Below are 27,015 nucleotides of genomic sequence, written 5' to 3' on the forward strand. Positions count from 1 at the left end.
ATGCGGACACCATTCATCATATCATTACCACCAGCCCCATACACACCAGCATGAAAATAAAATGTTAAATGACATTGCCACAAATAACTCCTGTGGGTGAAATTACCTTGTAGTGGAAAAGCACTTATATCAGAGTAGAGTCCATTTTCATTTGTGTGATCCCCTCAACTATCTCACCTCCCCATCTTCCTAACTTAATTACAATAATCCCTGCACATAGGGCACAGAGCACTCTGTACATCTCCCAACCCGTCTTCTCTCCAAACTTTGCCCAGGCTGTTGCCTCTACCCTGCTTTATCTTTGAACCTCACGTGAACTTCTCTGCTCAGATCAGAATGAAGATCCCCACCTCTAAGAAGCTTCCCGTGTCCTTCTAGAGTAGTGGATGCATATTTCTTTCCAGAGTCCCTACCATATACACTTAAAACTCTAGATAGCACCCATTAACTATGCTTTACCACTGCTGACCGTTCCAACAGCTCGTTACCCACTGCCTATCAGCACAGTGTGGAGCAAGTCAGGTGTATAATAAATATTTTCTGAATAAACCAACCACTAGGAGGAGCTAAAGGATCTGAGCATGGAAAAAAATGCATTCGACAAATATTCCCAAATACTGTTCAATGTTAACGTAGGCAACAGTGGCCATTACTCAAGGACTTACTGCAGTTCAGTGTCTCAAGGAATTCTGCTCAAATATCAGTCAACTTTGAACAACAGGAAACACAAAACCAAAACTGCTGAAACAACTTTCTTTGTTACACAATTGAGACATTTTAAAAAAAATAACTCTTGCTAGCTTCCTTTTACTCAGTGGTTTTCAACCTGTGGGTTATCTCCCCTTTGGCAAACTTGTCTCCAAAAATATTTACATTATAGTTCCTAACAGTAGCAAAATTACAGTTATAAAGTGGTAACAAAAATCATTTTATGGTGGGGGGATTACCAGAATTTGAGGAACTGTATTAAAAGGCTGCACCATTAGGAAGGTTGAGAACCACTGCATCTGATTAAAAATACTTGTATTGAGCCCAGTGAGATGGCTTAGTGGGTAGAAGAGCTCGATGTGCAAGCCTGGTAACCTGAGCTTGACTCCTGGAGCTGTCTCCTGACCACCACACAAGTTCAATGGCATCTGCGTCCTTACACTCACACATGTCTCTCTCCCTTTCTCTCCCCTCCACACACAATTAATTGACAATATTTAAAGTTTCTTTTTTTTTTTTAAATAAAAAGCTTGCACTGAGAAATGGACCTTTTTCTTCAGATTTCACACTAGCCATTGATTCTGCAGTATGGAAGTGGTCCATACCCACACTGTCCTGACCCTCTGCTGAACTACAGAATTTAGGGATTTAGACTACACTGACTTCTAATTCCTATTCTTTAGCCAAATTTCCACAAGTTATACTTTCCCCCTTTTGCTTGCTAAAATAAATAAAGGTAAAATACAAGCAGACAAGAGCCCAGGATTATGGAGACCTAACTATCAAGATCAACATAGGAATGCAGAGGATTTACTGGAAGGGCTTATTTTGTTGAGCCTTCTGTATTTAGTTTTAGGAATACTAAATAAACCTTTAATGTCAGTGTGCACTCAGAAGGCAGAAGGATCTCTGTGAGTTCCAGGTTAGCCTTGTCTACATGATGAATTATTCTAGGACCGTCAAGGCTATCCAGTGAGACCCTATCTCAAGGAAAAAGAGACTGACTGATTAAATATGGTCAACTTTCCTTACTCAGCTTTTGTTTTTCAAGGTAATTGAAGTTAAACTATGAAATTAAATATTTTTCCCAGTGCGGATTAAACCTAGAACATCTTACAAGCTAGGCAAGTGCACCACCACTGAACTACAGACTCAGCCCAACATTATTTATAAAAGAAATATTCAATGTTCTTCAATATGGATTTTGTAAAAAACCAAAATCACTTTGTTTAATCTTTTAAAAAAAAATAGAGGATTGAAATATTTGAGGCCAACCTGGTTTGTTATATAGTGAGACTTCTATCTCCAAAAACAGCCATGCCTTACAAATTTGTTTAACAGCCAAAAAACAAAGATGTCTCAAGGCAGGGTAACTGTTACACACTGCACTACTGTGTTTCTACTGGAGACATATTTAATTTCCAGGCTGGGGAGACAAAATAGGTGGTGTCTTAAATAGCATATTCTGCAAGTTCTAAAATACACAACTGCTATCCTAGAACCGAAAAATTAGTCTGTTTAACTAGTGCCATGATGCAAGTTAATGAGATTTATTTTCCTATGGAATTAAATTTTGTGATGGCAGACTAAGTTTACAACTGGCTGACCAATCACACCCTTCTAAAATTAAACCCTGCATGTAGAAATATACTCAGGGAGCCAGGCAGTGGTGGCGCACGCCTTTAATCTTAGCACTCAGGAGGCAGAGGCCGGCGGATCCCTGTGAGTTCGAGGCCAGCCTGGTCTATAAGAGCTAGTCCCAGGGCAGGCTCCAAAACTTCGGAGAAACCTTGTCTCAAAAAGCCCCCCCTCCCCCAAAAAAAGAAAGGAAAGAAAAAAAAAAGAAATAAATATACTCAGGGAATCAGAATTCTGTCTTATAAGGCTTTAGTTAAGGTAGCAAAAATAAGCCAACCCATTTTCTTTTGTCAGTTGACTGCTTTCCATAACATGTTAGTCTTCCTATGCCTCAAAACATCAAGGAGATAGAGGAGATGACTCGGTGGCTGGGAGCATTTGTGCGGTCATCAGGACCACAGTTTGGATCCCATCTTTCAAGTAACAAGCTTCATGAATCAGGCATACTCATACTCATATATCATACTTATGCTGTATGATTCAAGCTCTGACAGGGTGGAGACAAAAGGGCTAGCTGAGATTTGCTGGTTTGCAACCAATCTGCAAACACCTGAAGTCCCAGGTTCAGAGAGACTCTGCCTCAAAGGAATAGACAAGAAAGCAACAGATGATACCCAGAACACTCTTGTACCCTTCACGTTCATGGAAAGACAAGAATGAGGGCCTGAGCGAGCATGTGTGTACATGCTTTTTTTTTTTTTTTAAAGAAAAACACACGGTGGATCTAAGAGCAAGTTACTTGCAGAGACAGCCCAACTAAACTGCTGAAAAGACTACTCTCTGGCCAGAAGACCAAGCAATAGTAATTTAGATCAGGCCAACTTTTCCTTATTATAAAACTTCTTTAGAGAATGACAATTACTTAACAAAGAACTCTGCTAATACCTATTACTGGACAAACCAATCAGTGGGGAAGTAACACCAATCTTCTAACATCTAAGCTTATAATATACTACAGTAGCAAGAGATCTAATGAGTCAAAATGAGATTACAGCATAAGCATTTTAATCTATATTTAAGATATATATTATACAGGGCAGTTTGTAATAAATTTTGAGGCAAAGAAACGTGCAATTATATGTCAAATATTTAATGTAGTTACATATGCACACAGAATCTTTCAGCAGCACAAGGTCGCAATCTCCTCTTATATACATCTAATTCATCTCCTTACACTCAAGGAAAAAGGAAAACTAATGGAATATTTGCCCTTTAGCTGGTGTTCAGCACTCTACTTCACACTTAACTCTCAGAATAAAAACAATCCCATGTGTGAGTCTCATTTTTCATGATTTAGCTACATGCAAAGCGACCGCTCCTCTGGAACTCAGGGAAATCAAAACACCAGTACCTTTTGGTCCTGACACCCCAGCCCAGCCCCACCTCCCACATTGGGAAGAAGACACAACTACATTAAAACTTTTCAGCATTAGTCTTCAACATGGTGCCTTTCTAAGAAATGGTCAAGGGTAGCTTTTTTTTTTCTAAACTATTTTGGCATCTGGGTTGTCTTTAGACCAAAGCCAACCCCATCTTCTGCACACCCATCCTTAAAACTACAATCAAACTAAAAAAAGGAATTGGCCTGTGCGATACTAATGGCAAAAGCTAACCAAGTCAGCTTTTAAGGGTTGTTTTGTGTTTTGTTTTGTTTTGTTTGAGACAGAGTCTCACTATGTAACTTTGGCTGGCTTGGAACTTGATAAACAATACAAACTGGCTTCAAACTCAGAGATCTCCCTATCTCTGAATAAAGCCCACCACTCTCCGTGCAAGCCGGCTTTTTCCTAATGGAAGATCTTCTCAAGGCACTAATGTAACAAATGTGGCACACAACAACGTAAGGAGAAGTAGGACACAGTTACTGCCATAGGAGAAGCTAAGCACTAGGTATTCCCCTCCCCTTTGCTGCTTTGAGACAGGGTTTCTCTGTGCAGCCCTGGTTGTCCTGGAACTCATTCTGTAGAACAAGCTGGTCTCGAACTCTCAGATCCGCCTGCCTCTGCCTCCTGAGTACTGGGATCAAAGGAGTGAGCCACCATGCCGAGCTTAAGCACTAAGCTCTCAGGCAGACTAGAATGAGGTACCAGGGAAGCCTAACTCAGAGCTGCTGTGACACTGAGTAGTGAAAATACTGAACATTTTACGTAGAATAGCATCTTTCACTTAAGAGGAAATCACAAACTTCTCATTCCAATATGAGATCCAGTCAGTGAAAAAGGATTTCATCTCTGGAGAAGATGGACTAAATATTATTACCTGTCCTCTACTTTATACTTAAAACACTGGGAATGCAATAATAATAATAATAGGGGCTGAAAGATGAAAGATGGTTCAATGGATAAAATGTTTGTCAAGTAAGCATGAAAATTAAAGTTTGAAGCTCCAGAACCCCCATAAACGCAGGACACTCCTACAATCCCAATGCTCCTTCCTGGATATATGAAGCAGAGACAGGAAAATCCCCGGGAGCTATGGGCCAGCAAGCCAGATAAATGCAGTAGTAAACAACTAGAGACCACGTAGCCAACAAGATGGAAGTCAAGGTCAGGAGAGATGGCTCAGCAGTTAATAGTGCGTGCTGCTGCTTTTCCACAGGATGAGTTCAGTTCCAGGCACAACACAGGCTCATGATTGTTATAACACGAGCACTAGGGGATCTCATGCCCCCTCTTCTGGCTTTCCTCATGCACCTGCACACACATGGTACACATACATACATAACTATACACACATACACACAAATCTAAAATAAATCTTAGAATCAAAATAAAAGGTAGAAGGACCAACACTCAAAGTTGCCCTTTAACATGCAATGTGGCGTGTAAATCAACACATACACAAATACATGTACACACATACATATCAAACACATCACATACAAAAGTAAACTAAACAATAGTTAAATCAAAAAGACAAAAATAAGCCGGGTGGTGGTGGCTCACACCTTTAATCCCAGCACTCAGGAGGCAGAGGCAGGCAGATCTCTGTGAGTTCGAGGCCAGCCTGGTCTACAAGAGCTAGTTCCAGGACAGGAACCAAAAAGCTACAGAGAAACCCTGCCTCGAAAACCAAAAAAAAAAAAAAAAAAAAAAAAAAAAAATGGCAAAGACTTTGGACAAAATCTGTAAGGTGAAAACCAGAAATTAAATCCAAGACTCAAGTAGTTCCTTCAGTCTGAGGATTTCTCTGACCTCAATGACTGACTACAGTCGTACTGTGATGAGGCAACAGAACAGCCAAAGCCTGCTCCTGGGTCTGTTGATAACCATTTCCCGCCCCATCTTAATCCGGTACCCAAAGAACTACACCTTGAAAGGAAAGGGAAAGAGGAAAGAAAACAGCAAGAGAAACAGATCCATGGGAATTAAATACACGAATCACACAACAAACATGCTTATAATATTTAAAATAAAAATCATGCGGGGCGGTGATGGCGCACACCTTTAATCCCAGCACTTAGGAGACAGAGGCAGGCGGATCTCTGTGAGTTCGAGGCCAGCCTGGTGTACAGAGCAAGTTCCAGGACAGGCTCCAAAGCTACACAGAAAAACCCTGTCTTGAAAGCTCCCCCCCCCCCCCCCCCGCCAAAATCAAGCCTTGAAATGAATAACAAAAAAATATGGAACTTTCTTTAAAGTAACAAAACAAAAACTTCAGGAACTAAAAACAGCAATAGGGCTGGAGAGGTGGCTCAGCGGTCAAGAGCACTGACTGCTCTTCCAGAGGTCCTGAGTTCAATTCCCAGCAACCATATTGTGGCTTACAAGCACCTGTTATGAGGTCTGGTACCATCTTCCAGCCTGCAAGGACACATGCAGGCAGAACACTGTATACATAATACATAAGTAAATCTTTAAAAACTGCAATAATGGAATTTAGTGTGTAAGAGGGGCACAGTCGTGCACTCTTTTATTCCCAGCGGGAGGGAGGGGCAGGCAGGGGAATCTCTGAGTGTCTGGCCCGCTTGGTTTATATAGCCAGTTACAGGACAGCTTGGACTGAATAACGAGACCCTGTTTCAAAAACCAAAAACAAACAAACAAAACAAATGAAAAGGATACTAGTGCTTAGCAAAAGTGTAGGAACAGAAGAGACTCAATGAAGAAATTACCCCTCTAGAAGGAGAATCAGGCAGAAAGATCTTGAGTTCTGGGCCAGCCCGGGGGCAACAGAGCAAGAGACCCTGACTTTAAAAAAAAAGCAAACAAAGACTGCTTCATGGGGATATAGGGTGAAAATGACTAGAACTTTACAGACTAAGTAAGGTCAAAGGCCTACTTAACACTGCCAGATGTAAAAGCATACACCTGTAATTTCAACACTTGACAGATAAAAATCAGGAGATCAAGATCATTTTTTCCATCCATTTCAAATCCAAGCCTGGGTACATGACTGTCTAAAAACAACAATCAAAAAAGTCAAATACGTTCTTTGGTTCTAAAACTGGGGGGAAAAAAAAGCCAAATAGGAAGACAAGTGAAAGTACACAACTCGCAGTTTGAAACATTATACCTGAAAACACAAAACAAAGGCAAACAGTCTTAAGAGCACTTCTGGGTGAAAGTGATCACACTTAAGAGTGAAGACAAGTATGTCAAAAAGATGAACACACTAAAACTGCTTAAGCTTACTGCCCTAAAGGCACGTTACACTGTAACCAAGCTTACAGTTGAACCATGCTGTTAAATTACTTCACTGTCAAAATATGGGTGGCTTTCAATTTCTGAGGCAGAAGACTGCCTCTAAGCAAACTTTCAGATCCCTGGATGGTCACAATGAAGGGTGACAGCCAGGTAAATGGTTTTCACATAATTCTTCCGTTTTAGAAACCAGAATTTTGGCCAGGCGGTGGTGGCGCCAGCACTAGGGAGGCAGAGACAGGTGGATCTCTGTGAGTTCAAGGCCAGCCTGGTCTACTACAAGAGCTAGTTTCAGGACAGCCAGGACAGTTACACAGAGCAACCCTGTCTTGAAAAAACAAAAACAAACAAAAAAGAAACCAGAATTTCCTCTTAAAGGCATTAAGACTTCAACTTCAAACGGTAATTGGGCTGTCCTACTTTCAAACACGTAGGCATTATTCACAGCTCATCTTAGGATCAAATCGAAATACACTAGCTGCCTTTATTTCAACTCAATCCCTTCTAACATGGAGAGCTAACCAGATTCCTTTCAAATATTTCAGAAGCAGTATCCTCCAAACCATTTTATTAGTTTGTTCGTTTATCCTGCTTTGGTTCCTGACAGTCTTGATGTAGGCCAGGCTAGACACCAACTGACAGACCCCCAACCCCGACCCTCCTCCCCCAACCTCCATGGACATTGGATTTCAGGATTGCCATGTTGAGCTCCTCCAAATGGTGTTTCTGGGGACACATCAATAAATCAATTAATGTAACCAACGAAACCTGTCTCACAGGTTTACATACAAGAAGTCGCCGTAAATCCTAAACCACAGATTCATATTAGCCTTTCGTGGCTCCTACTCTATAGACTTAACCAATCAGACTAAGGGGTGAGGTACAAGACCTGTATTTTAAAATCGTGTTTTCCTCTAAGAAGCACTTCCACGAACAATAGGTCGCCCCTTCCCTCTCCGTGGACTGACATTCCAAAGGGCACCGACTCTCAAATAAGACATCCCAACTATCGGTCGTAGTTCTAATAGGCACACCGCCTTGTTTCCTATCCGAAGAGAATGTGCGGGGCACAGCGATTGGGACATGGCAACAACACCTAACAAATGTGCTTCCCATCCCGCAACTACACTCTGGGATTCAACGACTCTCAATCGGGCATGCCACGTTTTCTAAGGAGCGTGGAGCGGTTCCGAGTGCAACACAGGAGGCTGCTTACTTGAGGCCTGGATAACTTCAGCCAGCAGAAAAGGGCTGAAAGCAGCAAGAGGCCCGGCGAGCAAGAGAGAGAGAGGGTCGGAACCTCCCACCTCGATCCCCACGCCGCCCGCAGGCTCTCGCGGCTCCGCTCAGGGTGGCCACCGCAAACTCCCAGCCCAGGAGCCTCAGGATACCGGGCACGGGCAAGAACGCGGACTGAAGACGAGTCTGGGCCCTAACCCTAACTCCGGCCGTAGTTCACCCTCGCCTCGGCTAAGAAGCCTGGTTTCGCCTCCCGGCGCAGACCCAGGCCACACTCACCTCCCAGAGCGCGGGAGGAGAGTCTCCCTCACCTCCGTGGCGTCTAACTCAAACCGCCGCCGCCAAGGCCGCTCGCTCTTAAAAAAATAGGTCAGAAAGCCTGAAAGAACAACGGTTTAAAGCAAGCGAGCAGACTTTGCTTTTGTATTCCTTTTGACCCTTCGGGGCTTCCTCTTCCTCACCGCCACAACAAATTTCCTCCCCGCTTCCGGCGGCGCAGACCAATCAACGGCGGCCTCCCGCCCCCGAGCGCCTCGTGGAAATCCGGTGCTCCAACACCGGATGGAGAGATTTGATTGGGCCGTTCGCCCTTCGGCAAGGAGATTAGCCGGTTCATTCCAGGGTGGCGGGCCGAACCGCGGGCTCACGTGACACGTGCCGTGGGCGATGATTGGCTCCCGGAGAGAGATGGCTTGCCACCGAGGAAGGGGCGTTTCCTAGGGGACTGAGGGAGGGCCCGGGCGGTGCGAAGCGGGGGTGGGCCCTGCGCGTAATGGCTGTGCCGTGTCCTCGCGTCCATCTTTACCGCTCTCTTGGACCTGTCACAAAGGAGTCGCGCCGCTGTCGCTGTTCCCTCCCTCCGGTGGGCCCGGGAGCTAGTGGAAGTCAGTGCCACAGCCCAACCTCGCTGCTCTGGGAAGGCCTTGGGGGACGTGGCCGGGAAGGGAGCCTACAGGCTAGGGACGTCTGTGAGGGAAGGGAGCAGCCGCTAGAGCCTGGGTCGGAGAGAGCGGACTGGGGCCGCGGCCAGCTCCGGGCAGGGGTCTGGGAGAGGGTGGCGCTTGGCAGAGCCTGGGAAGCAGCCGGCACGTTCTCCGCCGAGGCCCGCGCTGGAGGCGCCTGAAGCCGTTCCTGGAAGAGGGTGTTTCCCTTTGGGGGAGATCTTGCCTGGAGGAGGTCCTGGGGTCACCCTTCCGACGAGACTGCGGCTAAGCGGGCCCAGGTGAGAGGCAGGTACCCCCTGGGGAGGCTCCCGACGTGGGGGGAACGCTCCGTCCAGACTGCTCAGAGCGGAAGGGGTCGAGGGGCGCACGCCGTGGGCGGGGGATCCCTTTTAGGGAGTTTGCGTTTCAGCGGGGAGCAGACTTCCCCTGGGGAGGTCTGGTGGTGCCAGGGGTGGAGGATTCGACGTGGTGGAGAGAGGCTGAGGAGAGTTCCACGCCGTACCGAGAGGCTGGAGGCAGAAGCCAGACCTAGCGGATTCTCCTGTTCTCGAGGCCTGAGCTAAAATTTGGGTAAAAGCCCGGGGAGGCAAGATTTCTGGGCAGCTCTTTCCATTGGAAAGCCTGAGTTCGGGATAGTAAGCGGAAACGGGAATAGGCAGGGCTCTTCCCTCTCTCTGGAGACTGACCAGGTGTCCTAGACGAAGGATTCTGCTGCCTCTGGGCTCAGCGCCAGAGTGGGACGCGGGAGTCGTCCACCAGCACCCCCAGCGAGCCTCCAGATTTGGCATCGCTTCCTGCCTGCTGTCTGCCTCGCTCTCCCCGTTCTCACAGGAGACCTAGGTAGAGTTGCCGGGCTGAACCGCTGAGGAAGTCTTGTGTAGACGTCTGAGTGAGGCTGTGTCCCCTGGAGTGTTGTACTTTGAACTTTTCAAAGTTGGCAGTGTCTGTTATCGCCTGGAGTAGTGTCCCGTAGTCTCCCAGGTCCCTCACTTATCATCTGCTTGCCCTTGGTTGAAGTGACTTAACAGCTTAAATAATCAACGCTGTGTGTGAAAGTCTGGTAATGCAGACGGATTGCTGTTGCGAAATAAAGTGTTTTCTAATCTGTAAGATAGTTGATGTGAGAGATTAGCATAAATGCAGGTGCCGACTTCCTACAGTGCTCTGAGAACCACACCTTACTGAATGCTTCAAGGGTTACAGCTTCTTAGGTGATGTTAGTCTAAATCCTGATTTCAAGCCCTGCTTCCTTGACATGAAGAGGTTTCCAGGTTTTGTTTGCGGAGTTTTAATTTACTTCCAACTTCTCTTGGTGCTGGTAGGAGCTAGCACTTCCTTCGGGAAGTTTTTCTCCAAGAAATTTGTTCTCGATATTGTAGGCCCACTTCTTGTCTGTATTCCTGGCCTTAGGATGGCTACAGGTAGTTAACGCTCTGCTGGCTCCCTGGATTGTAATTTGTAAATAAGCCTGTGGTTTGCCTTCCACGAATTCTGCCTGTGGTACCCACGGAGTATAGATTACAAGGCACTTCTTTTGATTTTTCACTTTCTGTAGAGTTTGCACTTCTTGGGATGATAACTTGCTTTGTAGATCCCTGTTATTATGGGTTACAATAAGATAAGAGCCTATGTCAGTACGTGACACTTCACTAACCTTGGTTTTAGTGGTACTTGTTAGAGCTGTTTTGTTAGGGCCGGTGTCCCAGAATTTAGGAATTTATTTGTGTTTTGTTGTTGTTGTTGCCTTTTAAAAATAGGCTTTAAAAGAAAAGTTGGCCTGGATTTCCTGCCTTTAATCTCACATTTCACATTTGCTGTTTTGTTTTGTTTACTGTGGTGACTTTGTGAGCATCCTGATTTCCCAGATACATAGTGTGTGGGGCTTCTGCTTAAATATCTTTGTAAGTTCTGCTTTTTGCTTTTTTTTTTTTTACAGGACTTTCATTTTTTTTCTAGACTCAATGTTTTTAAGCTATTGATTATATAAAGTATTCCGTCATGGCCTATGTAGATTTTTATGCTTAGTCAGCTAAATAGCTTCTTTTAGTATCAAGGGGAACAAAAAGCTTTAGCATTGTACATAATAGTGTGTTTTTCTGTACTGAATAGGGAACAAGCAATTCTCTCAGCTCTGAAGTATGATTAGCAAGGTTAGTAACAGTAGCTGTGTTTCTGAAGTGTACTTACAACAATCTGTTTAAACTCATGGAGATTAAATTCGTGTTCAAGGATTATATAATATTTTTTGATAAAATGAATTTTTTTTTTGAGACAAGGTCTTACTACGTATTCTTAAACTGACCTGAAACCGGTGGTCCTCCTGCCTAAGCCTCCTGAGTGCTGGGATTGCAGGTGTGTACCATACCTAGGTTTGTTTTTTGGTTTGGGGTTTTTTTGGGTTTTTTTTTTTTTTTTGAGACAAGGTCTCCTTATGTAACTCTGGCTGGCCTGGAACTCAAAAAGATCACCTGCCTCTGCCTCCAGAGTGCTGGGATTAAAGGTGTGCAATACCTTATCCAGTGAAATTGAATTTATGATGGAGAATCACCTTGAAGGTTTTAGAATACAACTTTCTTTGATACTCTAAAATCTGTGCAGCTTTAAAATATTATTAAGAATCGCTTAGAAAATTTGGTAAACAAATTTTAAAAGGATTTTATTTTTAATGTTTGTAATTATGTGTATGTGGAAGGTATGAGGGTGCCTCTGGAGCTACAGGTGCTGATCCTCTGGAGTTTTATTAGGCAATTGTGAGCCTGTCGCTGCTAGGAACAAAACTTGGGTGCTCTTAGGCACTGAACTATCTCTCCAGGCCTATTAGGAATTCTTGAAAATGGTGATCTCTATTACAAAATAGTAAATGGGAATTTTTCTGTATTTTAGGGTCAGATCCTTGTAAAGTAAAACTTAATATTCATCATGAGATTCTAAGTGTAAGGCGGGCACCACCAATGACCAACTGAACCAGTAATCAATTAATCAATTTCAGTCATTTGGGGGGGGGGGTGGTGCTGCTGCTGCTGCTGCTTCTTCTTCTTCTTCCTCCTCCTCCTCTTCCTCCTCCTCCTCCTCCTTCTCCTCTTCCTTCCTCCTTCTCCTCTTCCTCCTCCTCTTCTTCTCCTCTTCCTCCTCCTCTTCTCCTCCTTTTCCTCTTCCTTCCTCCTTCTCCTTCCTCTTCTTCCTTCCTTCTCCTCTTCTTCCTCCTTCCTCCTCCTCCTTGCTTTTGGCATTTTCAAGGCATTTGCCATTGAGTTGGATGGATTTTTTTTTCTGGTATTCAAATTTAAAAATTGAAAAGCTGAATAGTCAGGAAGTAGTGAATGCCAAAACCTGGGCCACAGCCCTTAGGAAATTTTTAGTGGAGCAAAAGAGTGTGTATTTTCCTCCTAGAGCTGGAGTTACAGGCACTGGTGAGCCAAGCAACATGGGTGCTGGGGCTTCTGCAAGAGCAGTGTGTGATCTGCTGCGGAGCCACCTCTCCACACCCTGCTTACCTGCCTTTTTTGTCTGAGCTTTTGAGAAATAGAAAATATTTAAATAGCAAAAAGTTGATGTAAGAATTCAGTAAGGAATGACTTCTGCATGAAGCTTTCCCCCTGCTTGAAATTAGAGCATCCAGGCATAATTTCACAGGTCCTGTACACTTCAATTAGAAGGTTTAACATTTCTTACTCAGCAAGTGTATTATTACTCTGCAGTTTATGTTTCAGAGTTGGTTTTTTTCTTACTTCTACCTCCTAAAGAATTGTTTCCTCTCCTTTGTTCACTGAATGCAGTATTCTCAAAATATGACCCCAACTCCACCCTTCCTCACGAGAAATAGAGCTCCTTTATTCAGTCCTTACTGCTTTGTCATTGTTCGTAGCTACAGATGTCTATGAATTTCATATTAATAACCTTCCAAGTCAAGTTTTTTTGGGGGGGTGTTGTTGGGGTTTTTGTTTGTTTGTTTGTTTTTGGTTTTTTGAGACAGGGTTTCTCTGTGTAACAGTGTGGGCTGTCCTGGAACTTGTTTTGTAGACCAGGCTGGCCTCAAACTCACTGAGATCCGCCTGTCTCTGCTTCCGAAGTGCTGGGTGTGCACCACCATTGCCGGGCTCCAAGTCTGTTTTTAAGGCTCGCTAAGATACTGTATTTGTTACCTCAGACTAAAGCAATTAGAATTTACTGCAATTGGACTGGGGATATGATTCAGTGGGCAAAAGCATTTGCCATAGAAACTTGAGGACCTAAATTCAACTCTCCATAGCCCATATAAAGCCATGTGAAGTGGGGTGAATCTATAATCCCAGTGCTCTTACGTGGAGGTAGGAGGCAGAATTGGTAGGATTTCCAGAAGCTGGCAAACTTGGTGTTCATGGCAAAATAAGAGACTGCCTCAAACAAGATAAGAGGCAAGGACCAAGGCCTAAGGTTGTCCTGATGTCCACATATATTCTGTGGCGCATGTGCCTCTAATCACATGTGAACATTAACACAGATTTTTTTTTCAAAAGATTTTTATTGTAGTCTCTAGTACCTTTTTTCCCTTAGGTGGTCTGTCCTGGGACATTTGGCACCAATAGAAAACTTCTCACCTATCAGGTATATAATGTGGATTCCTACAGAGGATTCCTTCAGAAAGGATATTGGGGTACAACATCTTTTGTCTCAAAAATAATTTGATTTTCCATTGGATTTCTGATCCTTGTTGTTTTCATTAAACTTCAATTTAATTTTTAAACTCTGTTAACCTTTCACTGTGTGGTTTCTAATTTCTGAATTTTTTAAAAATTTATTTTTTGCTGGGTGGTGGTGGTGCACGCCTTTAATCCCAGCACTTGGGAGGCAGAGGCAGGCGGGTCTCTGTGAGTTCGAGGCCACCCTGGTCTACAAGAGCTAGTTCCAGAACAGGCTCCAAAGTTACAACGAAACCTTGTCTCAAAAAACCAAAATAAAAAATTTATTTTTGTTCTCTGAGTGTGCATATATGTGTGGGGATCAGAGAACGACTTTGTTTTCTCTTTCCACTCTTACATGGATTCCAGGGATTGAATTCAGGTGACCAGGCCTGTGTGGGAAAGTGTGCATCTTTAGCCACTGAGCCACCATCTCACTGTTCTGCACGGGGATCCTGTGTGAGAGTGTTGCAATGTAGTTGCTAATGCTGTTTTATAGTCTTCTAAGAACTTGCCTGTACAGAGATACTTCAGTGTGATTAAGTTCCTTTTCAACTAGAAAACTAGTGGGACCAACAGTCTATCCATAGGCTTTGTTAGGGTGGTAAGTGTATTGTGTATTGCTGTCCTTCGTCCCTAACCCCGGCTCCCTTTGACAAGAGTATACAGACATTTTTCATCTTTGTTCAATACCTGGTATATTGAATGGTGACATCACAATTTTTAAAACTTTAAACATTTTGTAAATGTTTTCTGTTTTTTTAAATATTTTACCACTTTCTAGTTTTATAAATTTTAGAATAAATTCACCTAGGTATTTATGACTCCACCTATTAGATCTGCTGGGTATACAACTGTGTGTACAGTCAGGTGTTTTAGACACTATTTTAAACAGGTATTATTATAAAAATTTTTGCCACTTGTGCCAGTTATATCTTTATTTACTTTTCTTAATAGCATTGAGGTTTTTTTCAATAAAAATGTTTTTCCTTAAAACTTTGGATAGGCCGGGCGATGGTGGCGCATGCCTTTAATCCCAGCACTCGGGAGGCAGAGGCAGGTGGATCTCTGTGAGTTCGAGACCAGCCTGGTCTACAGAGCTAGTTCCAGGACAGGCTCCAAAGCCACAGAGAAACCCTGTCTCGAAAAAAAAAGAAAAAGAAAAAAAAACTTTGGATAAAATAGCAATGTTCTTCCTATTATTAGGTCTTCTGTGGTGAAACCTTCAAGTAATCAAGAATATTAAATTTGAGCCGGGCACTGGTAGGTAGCACATGCCTTTAATCTCAGCTCTTGGGAGGCAGAGGGAGGCAGATCTTTGTTTGAGGCCAGCCTGAGCTACAGAGTAAATTCTAGAACAGACTCCAAATCTACACAGAGACACCCTGTCTCTAAAAACCAAAAAGAAAAGAATATTAAATTTGTTTTTCTTCCTTCTTCTGCAGCCATCATTAGCACTTACCTCAGCTTTCACTTGGAATTTCCTTTTTGCATTTAAGGCAGATTTTTTTCATCCTTAAGACTTAATCGAAGGATATTTCCTGTTTGTTTTCTCTATTCTGAAAAGTCCTTGCTCTAGTCAAGACCTAAATTTTATTTTTATTATTTATTTAAATGTTCTTTTGCCTGTGTATATGTGTGTAGTGTGCATGCATATGTGTATTATGTATTGCCATGTATCTGGCCATGTGTGTTTGCACATGCGTGTGGAAACCAGAGGTTGACATTGTCTTAATTATTTAAGGCAGAGTCTCTGGCTGAGCCCAGAGCTCATCTCTTCAGCTTGTCTAGCTAGCCAGCTTGCTGTGGGGATCCCATCCACCTCCCAAGTGCTGGTGGTCCGCCCTGCCTGCCCAGCATTTATGTGGGTCTTCGGAATTCAACTCCAGTCTTCACAACAAGGTTTCTACCCATTGAGCCACCTTCCCAGCCAATTTGTTGTTTTTTTATTCATTTTTTGATTTTTCAAGATAAGGTGTCTCTTGGTAGCCCTGGCTATCCTAGAACTCGCTCTAGAGACCAAGCTGACCTCAAACTCAGAGATCTGCCTGCCTCTGCCTCCCAAGTGCTGGGATTAAAGGCGTGCACCACTACACCCAGCCAGTTTTCTTTTCTTTCTTTTTTTTTTTTTTTTTTTTTTTTTGGTTTTTCGAGACAGGGTTTCTTTGTGGTTTTGGAGCCTGTCCTGGAACTAGCTCTTGTAGACCAGGCTGGTCTCGAACTCACAGAGATCCGCCTGCCTCTGCCTCCCGAGTGCTGGGATTAAAGGCGTGCGCCACCACCGCCCGGCTTTCTTTCTTTTTTATTTATTTATTTATTTATTTATTTTGGCAGTTTTCTTTTTTAACTCATGTTTTGCATGCTAAAAGGTTTTGTCCTTTTTCCTTTGTGATGGGTCAGGCCAGGATTGTGCTCTATCATTCTTTCTGCCATAGTCTCACCCTTCTCATACAAGTTTTTGACACCAAATGTTACTGCCATTGGATTAGACACTTTCCATATTTTAGCTGAAAAATTTTCCAGGTACTCCTTCAATTCAACCAGAGAGATGACCTGCTTTTCTCCAAAGATGTCCTTTCTTAAATCAACCTCAGCACACAAGAGAAGAATCATCTCGTGCATGTCCCAGCCTCTTGAAGGTTACAGTCTATGGGATAATAGTCCCCTGTGTAACCCAAGCCTCAGATGCTCTCATCAGCACTACTGCTGACATAGTTTTGGATACTTGAGTGACATATAAAAGTACTTTATCGAGGCTGCCTTTCCCATTGGGTGTAAAGTGAAATTCCAACAAAATTCAATCTACAGCTCTTGATATTCAAGGGAGATTGGCTCCCCAGGTCTCCTATAGATACCAGAATTTATAAATATTAAAACTCCCCTATCTAAGATGACATAATGTTTGCATATAGCCTACATGTCCCCTCCTCTCTACTTTAAGCCATGTCCATATTACTTATAATACCTCATAAAATACATATGCTGCATAAATAGTTGTTAATCACATATTGTTTAGGGAATAATAGCCCATGAGCAACCTATATATTTGAAAATCACATTTGATTGTTAGATTTAATTGTCAGTTCAATATAACCTAGAACCACTCCAGTGTCAATGAGGGATTGTCCAGATCAAGTAAGGTCAGTGGGAATGACTATAGGGTAGTGACTTTGTTATGTTGATTGACTTATGTGGGAAGACCCAGCCTAAAAGTGGGTGACACCATTCCCGGGGCTTGGGGGAGCTGATCATGCTATCCATGCATCATTGCTCTATGCTCCTGGTTATCGATGTCTCTGTGACGTCCTTACTATGATGAACTCCAGCCTGTGAGCCTAAAGAAACCCCCCTCACGGTTTGCTTTTGTTGGGGTCCTTTTTATCACAGCAACAGAAAAGAAATTCAATCCTTTTCAAATGTCTATAGTTAGTGGAAACTGTGGAGAAGGAGGACTATTTCAGACTTCCCTTTTCGCCTCCAACAACATAACAAATGCTCTAGAGCTTTAATACTTTAAGTAATTTTTTTTTAAAAAAATCTTTAGGAGACCTGGAGAAATAGCCCAGTGGTTAAGAGCATCATTGATTGCTCTTGCAGAGGCTATGGGTTCAATTCCCAGCGCCCCCTTAGTGGCTCACAGCCATCTGGAACTCCAGTTCTAAGGGATCTGACTCCTTCTGGGCACAGACACATGCAGGCAAAATACCCTTACACGTAAAACAAAGCAATAAAAAACAAAAACTTTGGGTACTTTCTATTTCAACTGGCATGTGTGGTCTTAAAATATATCTGCACTTATCTTATTGCAGTACTAAATTTGTTTTCCTCCGTCTAACCTCAATAATTAAAGAAATTATGCTCTTTGGGTATCCTAAAAGATTTTCAAAGGAAACTTATTTCTGTGTAATGTATCCTGTATTTTTCTTTTCTTTCTCTGTGGTGTCTGCAAGTGCCCTACTGGAGATGTACCCTATCTTGATAGGTTCTGAAGACACAGATATTTGTTCAACAAAACTCAGCATTGAAATAGTATAAATTTAGCTCCTAAAAATATTGAGGTTTGACTAGTGATAGATGTGCTGAATTATTGGGGGTTTTCTAAAGTATGTAGTTTTCTTCAAAACATTCTTAAAAATGTAGTGTGGTGGATATGATGATGGACAAATTTGTGGTAAAGCAAACACAAAACGTTACTGGTAGACTATGTGGTAAGTATATAGGTGCTGTTTACAGTGCACTAGTCCCCCTTTGCTGTATGCTTGAAAGTGTTCGTCATAAAATAAGATGTTGCCAGAAGCCATTGCTTGAGACACACTATACTGAGAGAATCTAAAAACATCTTCTAATGAGAGAAAATTGCTGAAGCAGCATACAATATGGCCTTTCATGCTGCTTGGTTTAGCCTTGAGGGGTGAAGGGCTGGAAAACATCCTGTGTCTTGTAACACTGTTTTGGAATGGTAGGGTAAAGATCACATTAGTTGGCATTTTGTTTTCTGTCCTTATGATCATTCATTTAACCAGCATCTCCATTCTGGACAGTATTGGAAAAGTTCTTTCTGTCGTGTGCTTAATAACTAAATGCAAGCAAATATTTGAAAAGATGAATCACTAATTCCTGGACCATTTGTTAGAGAGGGTTAGACCAGCTGGCCAAAACTTCTGTGGTGAGCTGGCTTTGAGGGTAGAGTCTTATGTTTCTTACTGACTGTGGGACAGAACCTCACTGAATTAACACGAAATTTACGATTTATTAAGATCTACTGAGCTTGTTGGGTTTTTTCTCCTCATAGGAATATTGAATACCTTAACTATATAAATGTAATAAAAAATCTTCACTTTAAAGATATGCATTTAGAAATGCCATATTGTCTATAATTATCGTCTTGCAGCAAAATGGTATAAAATGGTATAATGTCATTAAGATGGTTAGAAAAATATACTAAGCATTGATACTCAGTGATAAGAAGCCTCTCTGATTCAGTTGAGCATTGCCCAGTCACAATTATAATAGTTGTGCATACTTAAATGACCAGGGTTTTGTCCTTATTTTTTGTTTATGTTTGGTCTTAAAATTGACTTTTTGAGCTAATGGTGAAAAGGTAATGTTGTCCGGGTGGTGGTGATGCACGCCTTTAATCCCACCACTTGGGAGGCAGATGCAGGAGGATGTCTGTGAGTTCGAGGTCAGCCTGATCTATAAGAGCTAGTTCCAAGACAGTCTCCAAAACTACAGAGAAACTCTGTCTTGAAAAACCGAAAAGAAAAAAAAAAAGATAATGTTGAAGTTTATAGGTATTAAAAGTGTATTGCTTTTATATAAACTGTAGTTTTCTCAAACTCTGGGTAATGTACCCATAAGCAGGATACCATCTACTTTTTTTTTTTTTTTTTTGGTTTTTCGAGACAGGGTTTCTCTGTAGCTTTGGTGCCTGTCCTGGAACTAGCTCTTGTAGACCAGGCTGGCCTCGAACTCACAGAGATCCGCCTGCCTTTGCCTCCCAAGTGCTGGGATTAAAGGCCTGCGCCACCACCGCCCGGCTACCATCTACTTTCTTAGTGATGTTTTACAGGGTAGATCTGATGAAAAGTACTATATGGAGCTGTTTTTATTGTTTTTCACTAATTAAAGTGTTTTATTATGAAATTTTTATACATTCATATTGGAGCCCTCCTTCACCCCCACTATTTTGTAGGTATGACTATTTCTTAATGGTTATTTTGGCTGTCATCTCCAAGCATTTAAAAATAATCTTTATTTTTCTGGAAGGAATATTGATATATTTGACCTCACAAGAACCACTACTTAGTATTTTAGTCTGCCCCATAATTCTTTCAGTAGATGCCAGGTTCTGTGCCAGGAACTAACAGTGATTTCCAGACTTGGCTGGCATCAGAATCACCTAGGGAGCTTTTCAGTAGTCACAGGCGTGGGCCACATCCTAGAAATATGAATTCTGACTCTTTGGAGTTACTGTGAGGTAAGAATTATTACTGTCTTCCTCTTTGTAAAGTGTATCATGGTCAGATTCATTAGAGTGCCTGCCAGTAAACAGAACAGAGCTGGGACTTGTACCCAGGCCTGTCTGTGATGTCCATGTACTGTGCTTTTGCTTCAAGTGGCCTCTGGTATCCTGTGCAAAAGCTGTAGCTGGAAATACTGTCCTGAAGCAGTGGTCCTTGGCAATGGAACACATACTGCCTCTTTCCTTTAGAGACAAAACAAAGTTGTTTGAAGTGTAATTTAGTCACGGCTTCTTTCCAATGAAAGCATGTCATGGTAGCTCCCACTTCTAAGGATGAAGCTATGCATTTGTAGTACTGAATGAAGCTGAAGGAGTTTATACATTGTACATATGTGTGCCATGTCTGTAAGCCTAAAGAATATGGCCATTTCACAAACTCTTTAAAGATAGTTTTTTTTATATGCCTTTTCTTTGTATGTTTTTGCTCTAATTTTTTCTTTATGTTTCATGAGTGATCTTCTGCGTAACCTTTCGTAGCTTCTACCACCTACACCACACCTGGTCATTATAGCTTTTTGTTTAAAAAAAAAAAGAAGTCTCTAGTGGGCATAGTGCTGTGCAATTGGGAGGCAATGACAGGAGGCTCTCTGTGAGTTCGAGGCCAGCCTGAATTCCAGAACAGCTAGAGCTACATAGTGAAATCCTGTCTAGATAAAACAAAACAAAATTAATTAAAGCAAAGGAAGAAAAAGTCTCTCTATTGTTAAAATAATTAAAAACTTTAAAAAATCTGTTTAACTAGGCTGGTAGCATTATGCCAATAGTCATAGCTACTTGGGGAACTGAGACGGAGAATCATACAAGTCAGGAATTCAGTGCCAAACTGGGTCTGGACAGCTTAGTGAGATTATTTATAAACAAACCACACCACCCTCCCCCATAAAATACACTCCATAGAGAAATTCCTAAGAAATTTATAGTGGACACCGTTTTCTGGATTATTGAAGTCAGTGACCCAAAATGCATTTGACTTCAATTCAGAAATAAAAAAAAAACTTTTAATTTTTCCCTTCTTACTTCAAACTTAGTCAGGCTTTAAAAATTCTTGCATGTATGTAGTGTCTTCAAATCACTTTAAAATTATACTAAATAAAAAAATCTACATTAAGGAATTAATTATTCTAAACATATACAAGCCGTAGGAAAATAATTTTAGATAGGATGAAGTCTGAAGTTGTTGAGACCCAACAAGTTGCCTTCTTCATGGGTACTTTTAACATTGTTTTTTTCTCTTTTTAAAGATAGATTTATTATCTATGTTAAATGTGTTTACTTGCATGAGTTTTTGTACACCATATTGCTTGCAGGAACCCTTGGAAACCAGATTCGCTGGAACTGGACTTGTAAGTGGTTGTGAACAGCCTTGTGGATTATTGGACAGGAAGGGCCAAAACATGAGCTCACACATATGACAGTGTCGTGCTATATAACCCATGCTGGCTTTTAAAACTCACATGTCTTTATTCCCAACACATGGGGTTGCAGAGTCAGGCAGATCTTGAGTTCTATGAATTTGAAGCCAGCCTAATTTCAGGACAGTTACAGAGAAACCCTGTCTCAAAAACCAAAAAACAAACAAAAACCTCACAATCCTCTTGCCTCAGCCTCCTAAGTGCTAGAAGTGCAGTCACGTGCTTGCTACTAGGCCTGGCTTAGAGCGTGTATTTTTAAATGTCACTTGGTCTCTTTCAGAAATCGGCTTAATTTATAAAACCCCTTTAACTTAGTGAAGTTATCTCTGGTTTCTTTCTCCTTTGTTAAGCATTGAAAACTTTTGATTATCTACTCTCGAGAGGGAATTTTACCCTGGCCTTCATAGTAATAGGAATATAATACAGCTTTTGTGAGTTTAGGGTATGTTTTATGTTTTAAAAAAAACCTATTTCCAGCTGAGTCCTTTTATCATTTTCTTACCTATATATTCAGTTACATCCTTGTAAGTATGTATGTGTATGTATACGTGTGAGTGTGTGTGTGTGTGTTTGTGTAGGTAAACATTCTGGCCTTCTCTACAAGCTGCCGTGAGGTTCTGTTGGGTCTGCCCACCTTTCTGAATGATACACCTTCTCCTTTTTTCTGACTCTCTGAACACTGGCCAGAGTTAGTGCTTTCTGGTACTTTAAGTTTTCTTAGTCTTTCTCAAACTCAGAGTCTCTCTTCCCACCGTGTAGTTACTCTCCATTTCAGTATAACTCATATGGCATGGATATTTTTCCTTCTCCATTCTTTTCTCCCCAACGTAGCCACTGAGATTTACAGGTTGCCTGCCTTAGGTTTTTTCTATTAAACTCTAATAAAATTGTCCTCAAACCTTAAAGAAAAAATTCTCATCTCCAGTTTTTGTTTGTTTTTTGTTGGTTTTTTTTGGGGGGGGGGGGGGAGTGTTACTTTATTTTGTTTTTCTGAGACACAGTTTCTCTGTGTGGTCCTGGCTGTTCTGGAACTCACTCTGGAGACCAGGCTGGCTTCGAACTCAGTGATCCACCTGCCTCTGCTCCTAAATGCTGGGATTAAAGGTGTGCGCCACCACACCTGGCCTATTGTTGGAGTTTTTTATTGTTTTGGTTTTAGTTTTACTTATCATTTTTTCTATCACCTACTTCCAAGACTTCATTCCAGAACCTAGTCACACGTTTTCAGATCAATGAAGAGCTGTTTCCATTATGTATGATGGTCAGCACATTGTGTGGGATGAGACTAGCCATCCATGGAGTGCAAGGACTTTGCCTTCCCTGTTTTTAGCCTCCTAGTCTCAGCCTAATGTTTGGCAGAAGGTGCTCGGACTCTTTCAGTGATTTTACTCTTAACTTTGTAGCAACAGACTAATCATTGTGAAGAACATAATTTTTCTTCATGAATTCACAATTTTTCTAAACAGTCTTCCTTATGTAACAGAAAAACTTTGTGTGTAACCATTTGCATGATTTCTATAAATTTTCCCTCCCTCTTCCCCTTCCCCACCTCCCTCACTCTGTTCCTCTCCCTCCCTCCACTCCATCCCTCCCCTCCCCTCCTCTCTATGGGTGGGTGGTACATGTACATATGTCCTCTGTGGATATGTAGAGGCCAGAACAGAATATGGAATGTCTTCCTCTATTGCTCTCTGCCTTACTGTCTTGAAGTAGAATCTTTTACTGAACTGGAGGCTGACCATTTTAGCTAGATGAGTTACTTGGGATCTACAAGGATCCAGTTCCCAATGCTAAGTTTACAAGCACATACTGCCATGCCATCTTTTATGGGGGTGCTGGTGTTTTGAACTTGGATCCTCATGCTTGTAGAGTGAGCCATTTCCCCAGCCCTGATTTCTGTTAAATTCTTGAGTGATCCTCCTTTGGGAAATCAGTGTAGCTTCCTTCACTCTTTTATTATTAGATAGGAGTTATGATATTTGTATCATAACTTTTTCATCAATAGACATCTGTAATTAGATATTTTATTTGAAACATTAAATTTTCCCATATGTTTAAATAAAGGACATGATTTTTTTTTTTTTAATCACAGAAGGAGCCTTTGAAAATGTAGCACACTACTGGGCGGTGGTGGCGCATGCCTTTAATCATAGCTTTCAGGAGGTAGAAGCAGGCCGATCTCTGTGAGTTCAAGGCCAGCCTTGGTCTCCAGTACAAGTTCCAGGATAGGCTCCAGAGCTACACAGAGAAACCCTGTCTCACCCCACCCCCCCAAAATGTTGCATAAGTTTGTCAGATGTATTTCTATAGGGATAGGAACTACATATATGGTTTTTAAACATTGAGTAGAAGTCCTGTGGCTTACAAGGATATGGTTTAGCAATCAATCAGTTTTAAATTTAATGAATGATAGAAAGGAGTTATTGGTGCTGGTGAGATGACTCAGTGGTTGAAAGCATTTTCTGTGCAAGTGTGATAATCTGATTCGTTCCCCAGGACCCACATGGTAGGAGAGAACTGACTTCTGAACATTGTCCCATGGCCTTCTTATATGTGCTGTGGTGGGCACTTTTTTACACCCACATATATCACATGCATACAAAACAATCATGTTTATTTTTTAATTTAAAAGGAATTGTTGATCTGTTATCCAAAGATATCTTTATAATGGGAACCTATAAAAATAACCAAGGTGATATTTCATTGTAATCTGAATGCTATTAAAACCACACTAGCAAAATTTGAGTAATTGGGTAACCACGATCTTCTGTTAATTTCCTTTCTCTTTTCCTCTCTTGTAGAACTGCCAGTGCATGGCCAGCATTCCTGGTGGTTGATAATGTTGGAAGTCAGCTGTCCGACCTTCTTCAGCACGCAGTTGTTAAAAATGAATAGAATGCGAGTTCAACTCCACATCATGGAAACAGTACCTGGGAAATTGAAAACTATCTAAATGATTGTCTTTGGTTGGGCTGTGTTCTTAGCAAGCAGAAGCCTTGGCCAGGGTCTGCTGTTGACTCTTGAGGAGCACATAGCCCACCTGTTGGGGACTACAGGTGCCACTACTACTATGGGTAATTCCTGTATCTGCCGAGATGACAGTGGAGCAGAAGACAGTGTTGACACCCACCAGCAGCAGGCTGAAAACAGTGCAGTCCCTACTGCTGACATTAGGAGCCAACCTCGGGACCCTGTTCGGCCTCCAAGGAGAGGCCGAGGACCACATGAACCAAGGAGAAAGAAACAAAATGTGGATGGGTTAGTGCTGGATACACTGGCGGTAATACGGACTCTTGTAGATAAGTAAGTATCTGACTTACTGTCGCCACCAGTGTCATGGAAAGTGTTCTGCCAGGAACCACCACTTTTGGACTCCTTCCATTCATTTAAGTTCTGTTTGCAAAGCCTTGTGCTCCTAGGCCAAGAGAGAATGCTTATTTCTCCTCTGGCAGAGTAAATAAGGTTGGATGTTTTTACTTGCTGTCATCTTCTCCTGTCTGGAAAAGTTTGAATGCTTCTGTACAGAAAACTCTTACTGAAAACATGATCTTTATAAGGGTGAGTGAGTTTGTGTTACTTGCTGAAGTAGGAAATGAGAAAATGCTTTCTTGAAGATCCATTACTGTGCTTGCCAATCTGTTCTGCTGATCATATATTCAAGATAAGTAGTCTTACCAAGAATATGGCTACGTGTAACTTCTCTCTCTCTCTCTCTCTCTCTCTCTCTCTCTCTCTCTCTCTCTCTCTCTCTCCTCTCTCTCTCTCTCTCTCCTTTCTTATTTCTTATTTAGCCTGTTAGAGCCATTTGAAGAAATTGTAAGTTGAAACTGCAGGGCACACCTGGGCCTGTGTTCTCTTTCTCCTGCTTTGTCTAAAAACAAAATCTAAGTTTGAATGGCAGTGAAATTAAAGGATATTGTTCAAATTGAAAAAAGTTCAAAGTTATTTAGTAAGTGCCTAAGTTAGACCACGAAGGGCCTAGATTCAGATTCTAGCTCATTACTAACTTTATCACATTGAGCAAGGTACTTCTCTAATCTTTTTTAATTATTATTCTTTGGCTGGAGAGATGGCTCAGTGGTTAAGAGTGCTGACTGTTCTTCCAAAGGACCCAGGTTCAAATCCCAGCACCCACATGGCAGCTCACAACTGTCTGTAACTCCAGTTCTAGGGGATCTGGCACCTTCACACAGATATGCATGTAGGCAAAACACAAATGCACATTAAATAAATCTTTTTTTTTTTGATTGTTTGAGACAGGGTTTCCCTGTGTAACAGTCCTACCTGTCCTGGAACTAGCTCTTGTAGATCAGGCTTACCTCCAACTCACAGGGGTTCACCTGCCTCTGCCTCCCAAGTGCTGGGATTAAAGGTGCGCATCACCATGGCCCGGCAAATAAATCTTTTTTAAAAAATTCAGTAATATTAGAAAAATAGAAAAAGAAGTGCTCAAAAGACAGCAGTCATTTTCAGTTTTTGCTTTAGGCCCTGCTAGAAAATTTCTAAGTATTTAATAATCACACAAATAAAAGCATTTTTGCTTAATTCTTTAAAAAAATGATAAAGAAAAAACACTGTGCACCTAAAATATACAAACAAATCCTTAGAGCCATATTAGAGTCTTCCACACAGTGCTGAGTTAATTTGTTGATCTACAAGAATAATAATTTGTGGGGGGGGGCGGTTAGGGATATTAGTTCAAGTTAGAACACTTGACTAATATCCATTAAGCTCTTAACTAGATTCAACACACACAAAAGAATATTTCTTTTAAAAGTTATCCTTCATATTATATAACTATAATGGAAAATTATCCTTTCCAAACAAGGAAGTAAACCACAACAATGTTAATTAAGCAATTGAGAAACAGGTGCAGAGTAGGTTTGCTGTATTTTAAAGGCAAGTGTAAAGGATATAGGAGCAAGCTTTAGTTCCAAGTTCCAAGCAAGCATTACAAATTTTAAGTCTTCTTGTTAATCAAGCTCATAATAATTCACATAGGAGAAGCAAGTGTGCCTTTAATCCCAGCAGAGGTAAGCAAATCTCTTTAATCCCAGCAAGGGCAGGCAGATCTCAGAATTTGAGTTCCAGACAACCGAGGCTACACAGAGAAACTCTATCTCCAAAAAAAAGGGGGGAGGGAGTCAAGTACTAATGCTTGAGTAACAAGGTGACTTCTACTTAAATTTGTCTCTATAGAATAATAAGTATAATTTCTGAGACTAGAAAAGTAAATCAGGTCTTAAGCTTGCAATCCTCTTGCCTTGCCTCCAGAGTACCTGGGATTACAGAGATAACCCAGCTTTATAGTTTAATTATTATTGTGTGTGATGTATGTATGTGTATGTGTGCGCGCACGTGCGCACCAAGCCTTGTGAGTGCAGGCACACGCTTGCCGTGGGTGTGTAGGTCAGAGAACAACCCGGATGTCTGTCCTCACCCTCTGCCTGTTTGAAACCTGCCTCTTTTGTTGTGAGCTGGCCTGCAGACTTAGAGGACTTCTGTCTCTGCCTGTCATCTCTGGGATTGCTGCACCAGACTCTTATGTGGGTACTGGGGACTCAAACTCAGGTCCTCACACTTGTGCTTTATCTGCAGAGCCATCTCCCCAGAAATCAAGTTCCTGACTTGATTTCAGAAGATACTAAAGGGTAATTTTATAACTTGGTTCTTGAGGTTGTCAAGATGAAATGTCAAGAACTAGAAAGGACAGGACAAAGGGATGTAGCAAGAATATATCTAAATCTG

General features: G+C 41.8%; 2 protein-coding genes across 4 annotated transcripts in view; one reads left to right on the forward strand and one right to left on the reverse strand.

Moving 5' to 3' along the window:
* The window catches only part of Psme3ip1 (proteasome activator subunit 3 interacting protein 1), a 30,947-nt gene extending 22,228 nt beyond the window's left edge, over nt 1–8,719 (reverse strand). The window contains exon 1 of one of the 2 annotated variants that reach the window (XM_075976939.1): nt 8,508–8,719. The gene's annotated coding sequence lies outside the window, so the exon portion shown is untranslated. The remainder of the gene's footprint in view (nt 1–8,507) is intronic. The other variant, XM_075976938.1, reaches the window with a different exon arrangement.
* Nucleotides 8,720–8,966: 247 nt separating this feature from the next.
* The window catches only part of Rspry1 (ring finger and SPRY domain containing 1), a 49,553-nt gene continuing 31,504 nt past the window's right edge, over nt 8,967–27,015 (forward strand). Inside the window, exons 1-2 of one of the 2 annotated variants that reach the window (XM_075976941.1) lie at nt 8,967–9,450; nt 24,069–24,570. In XM_075976941.1, the coding sequence (XP_075833056.1) occupies nt 24,221–24,570 (350 nt within the window). In that variant the 5' untranslated portion in view covers nt 8,967–9,450; nt 24,069–24,220. The remainder of the gene's footprint in view (nt 9,451–24,068; nt 24,571–27,015) is intronic. The other variant, XM_075976942.1, reaches the window with a different exon arrangement.

Source organism: Microtus pennsylvanicus, chromosome 6, assembly GCF_037038515.1.
Source record: "Microtus pennsylvanicus isolate mMicPen1 chromosome 6, mMicPen1.hap1, whole genome shotgun sequence".
In the NCBI taxonomy this organism is placed as follows: Eukaryota; Metazoa; Chordata; class Mammalia; order Rodentia; family Cricetidae; genus Microtus; species Microtus pennsylvanicus.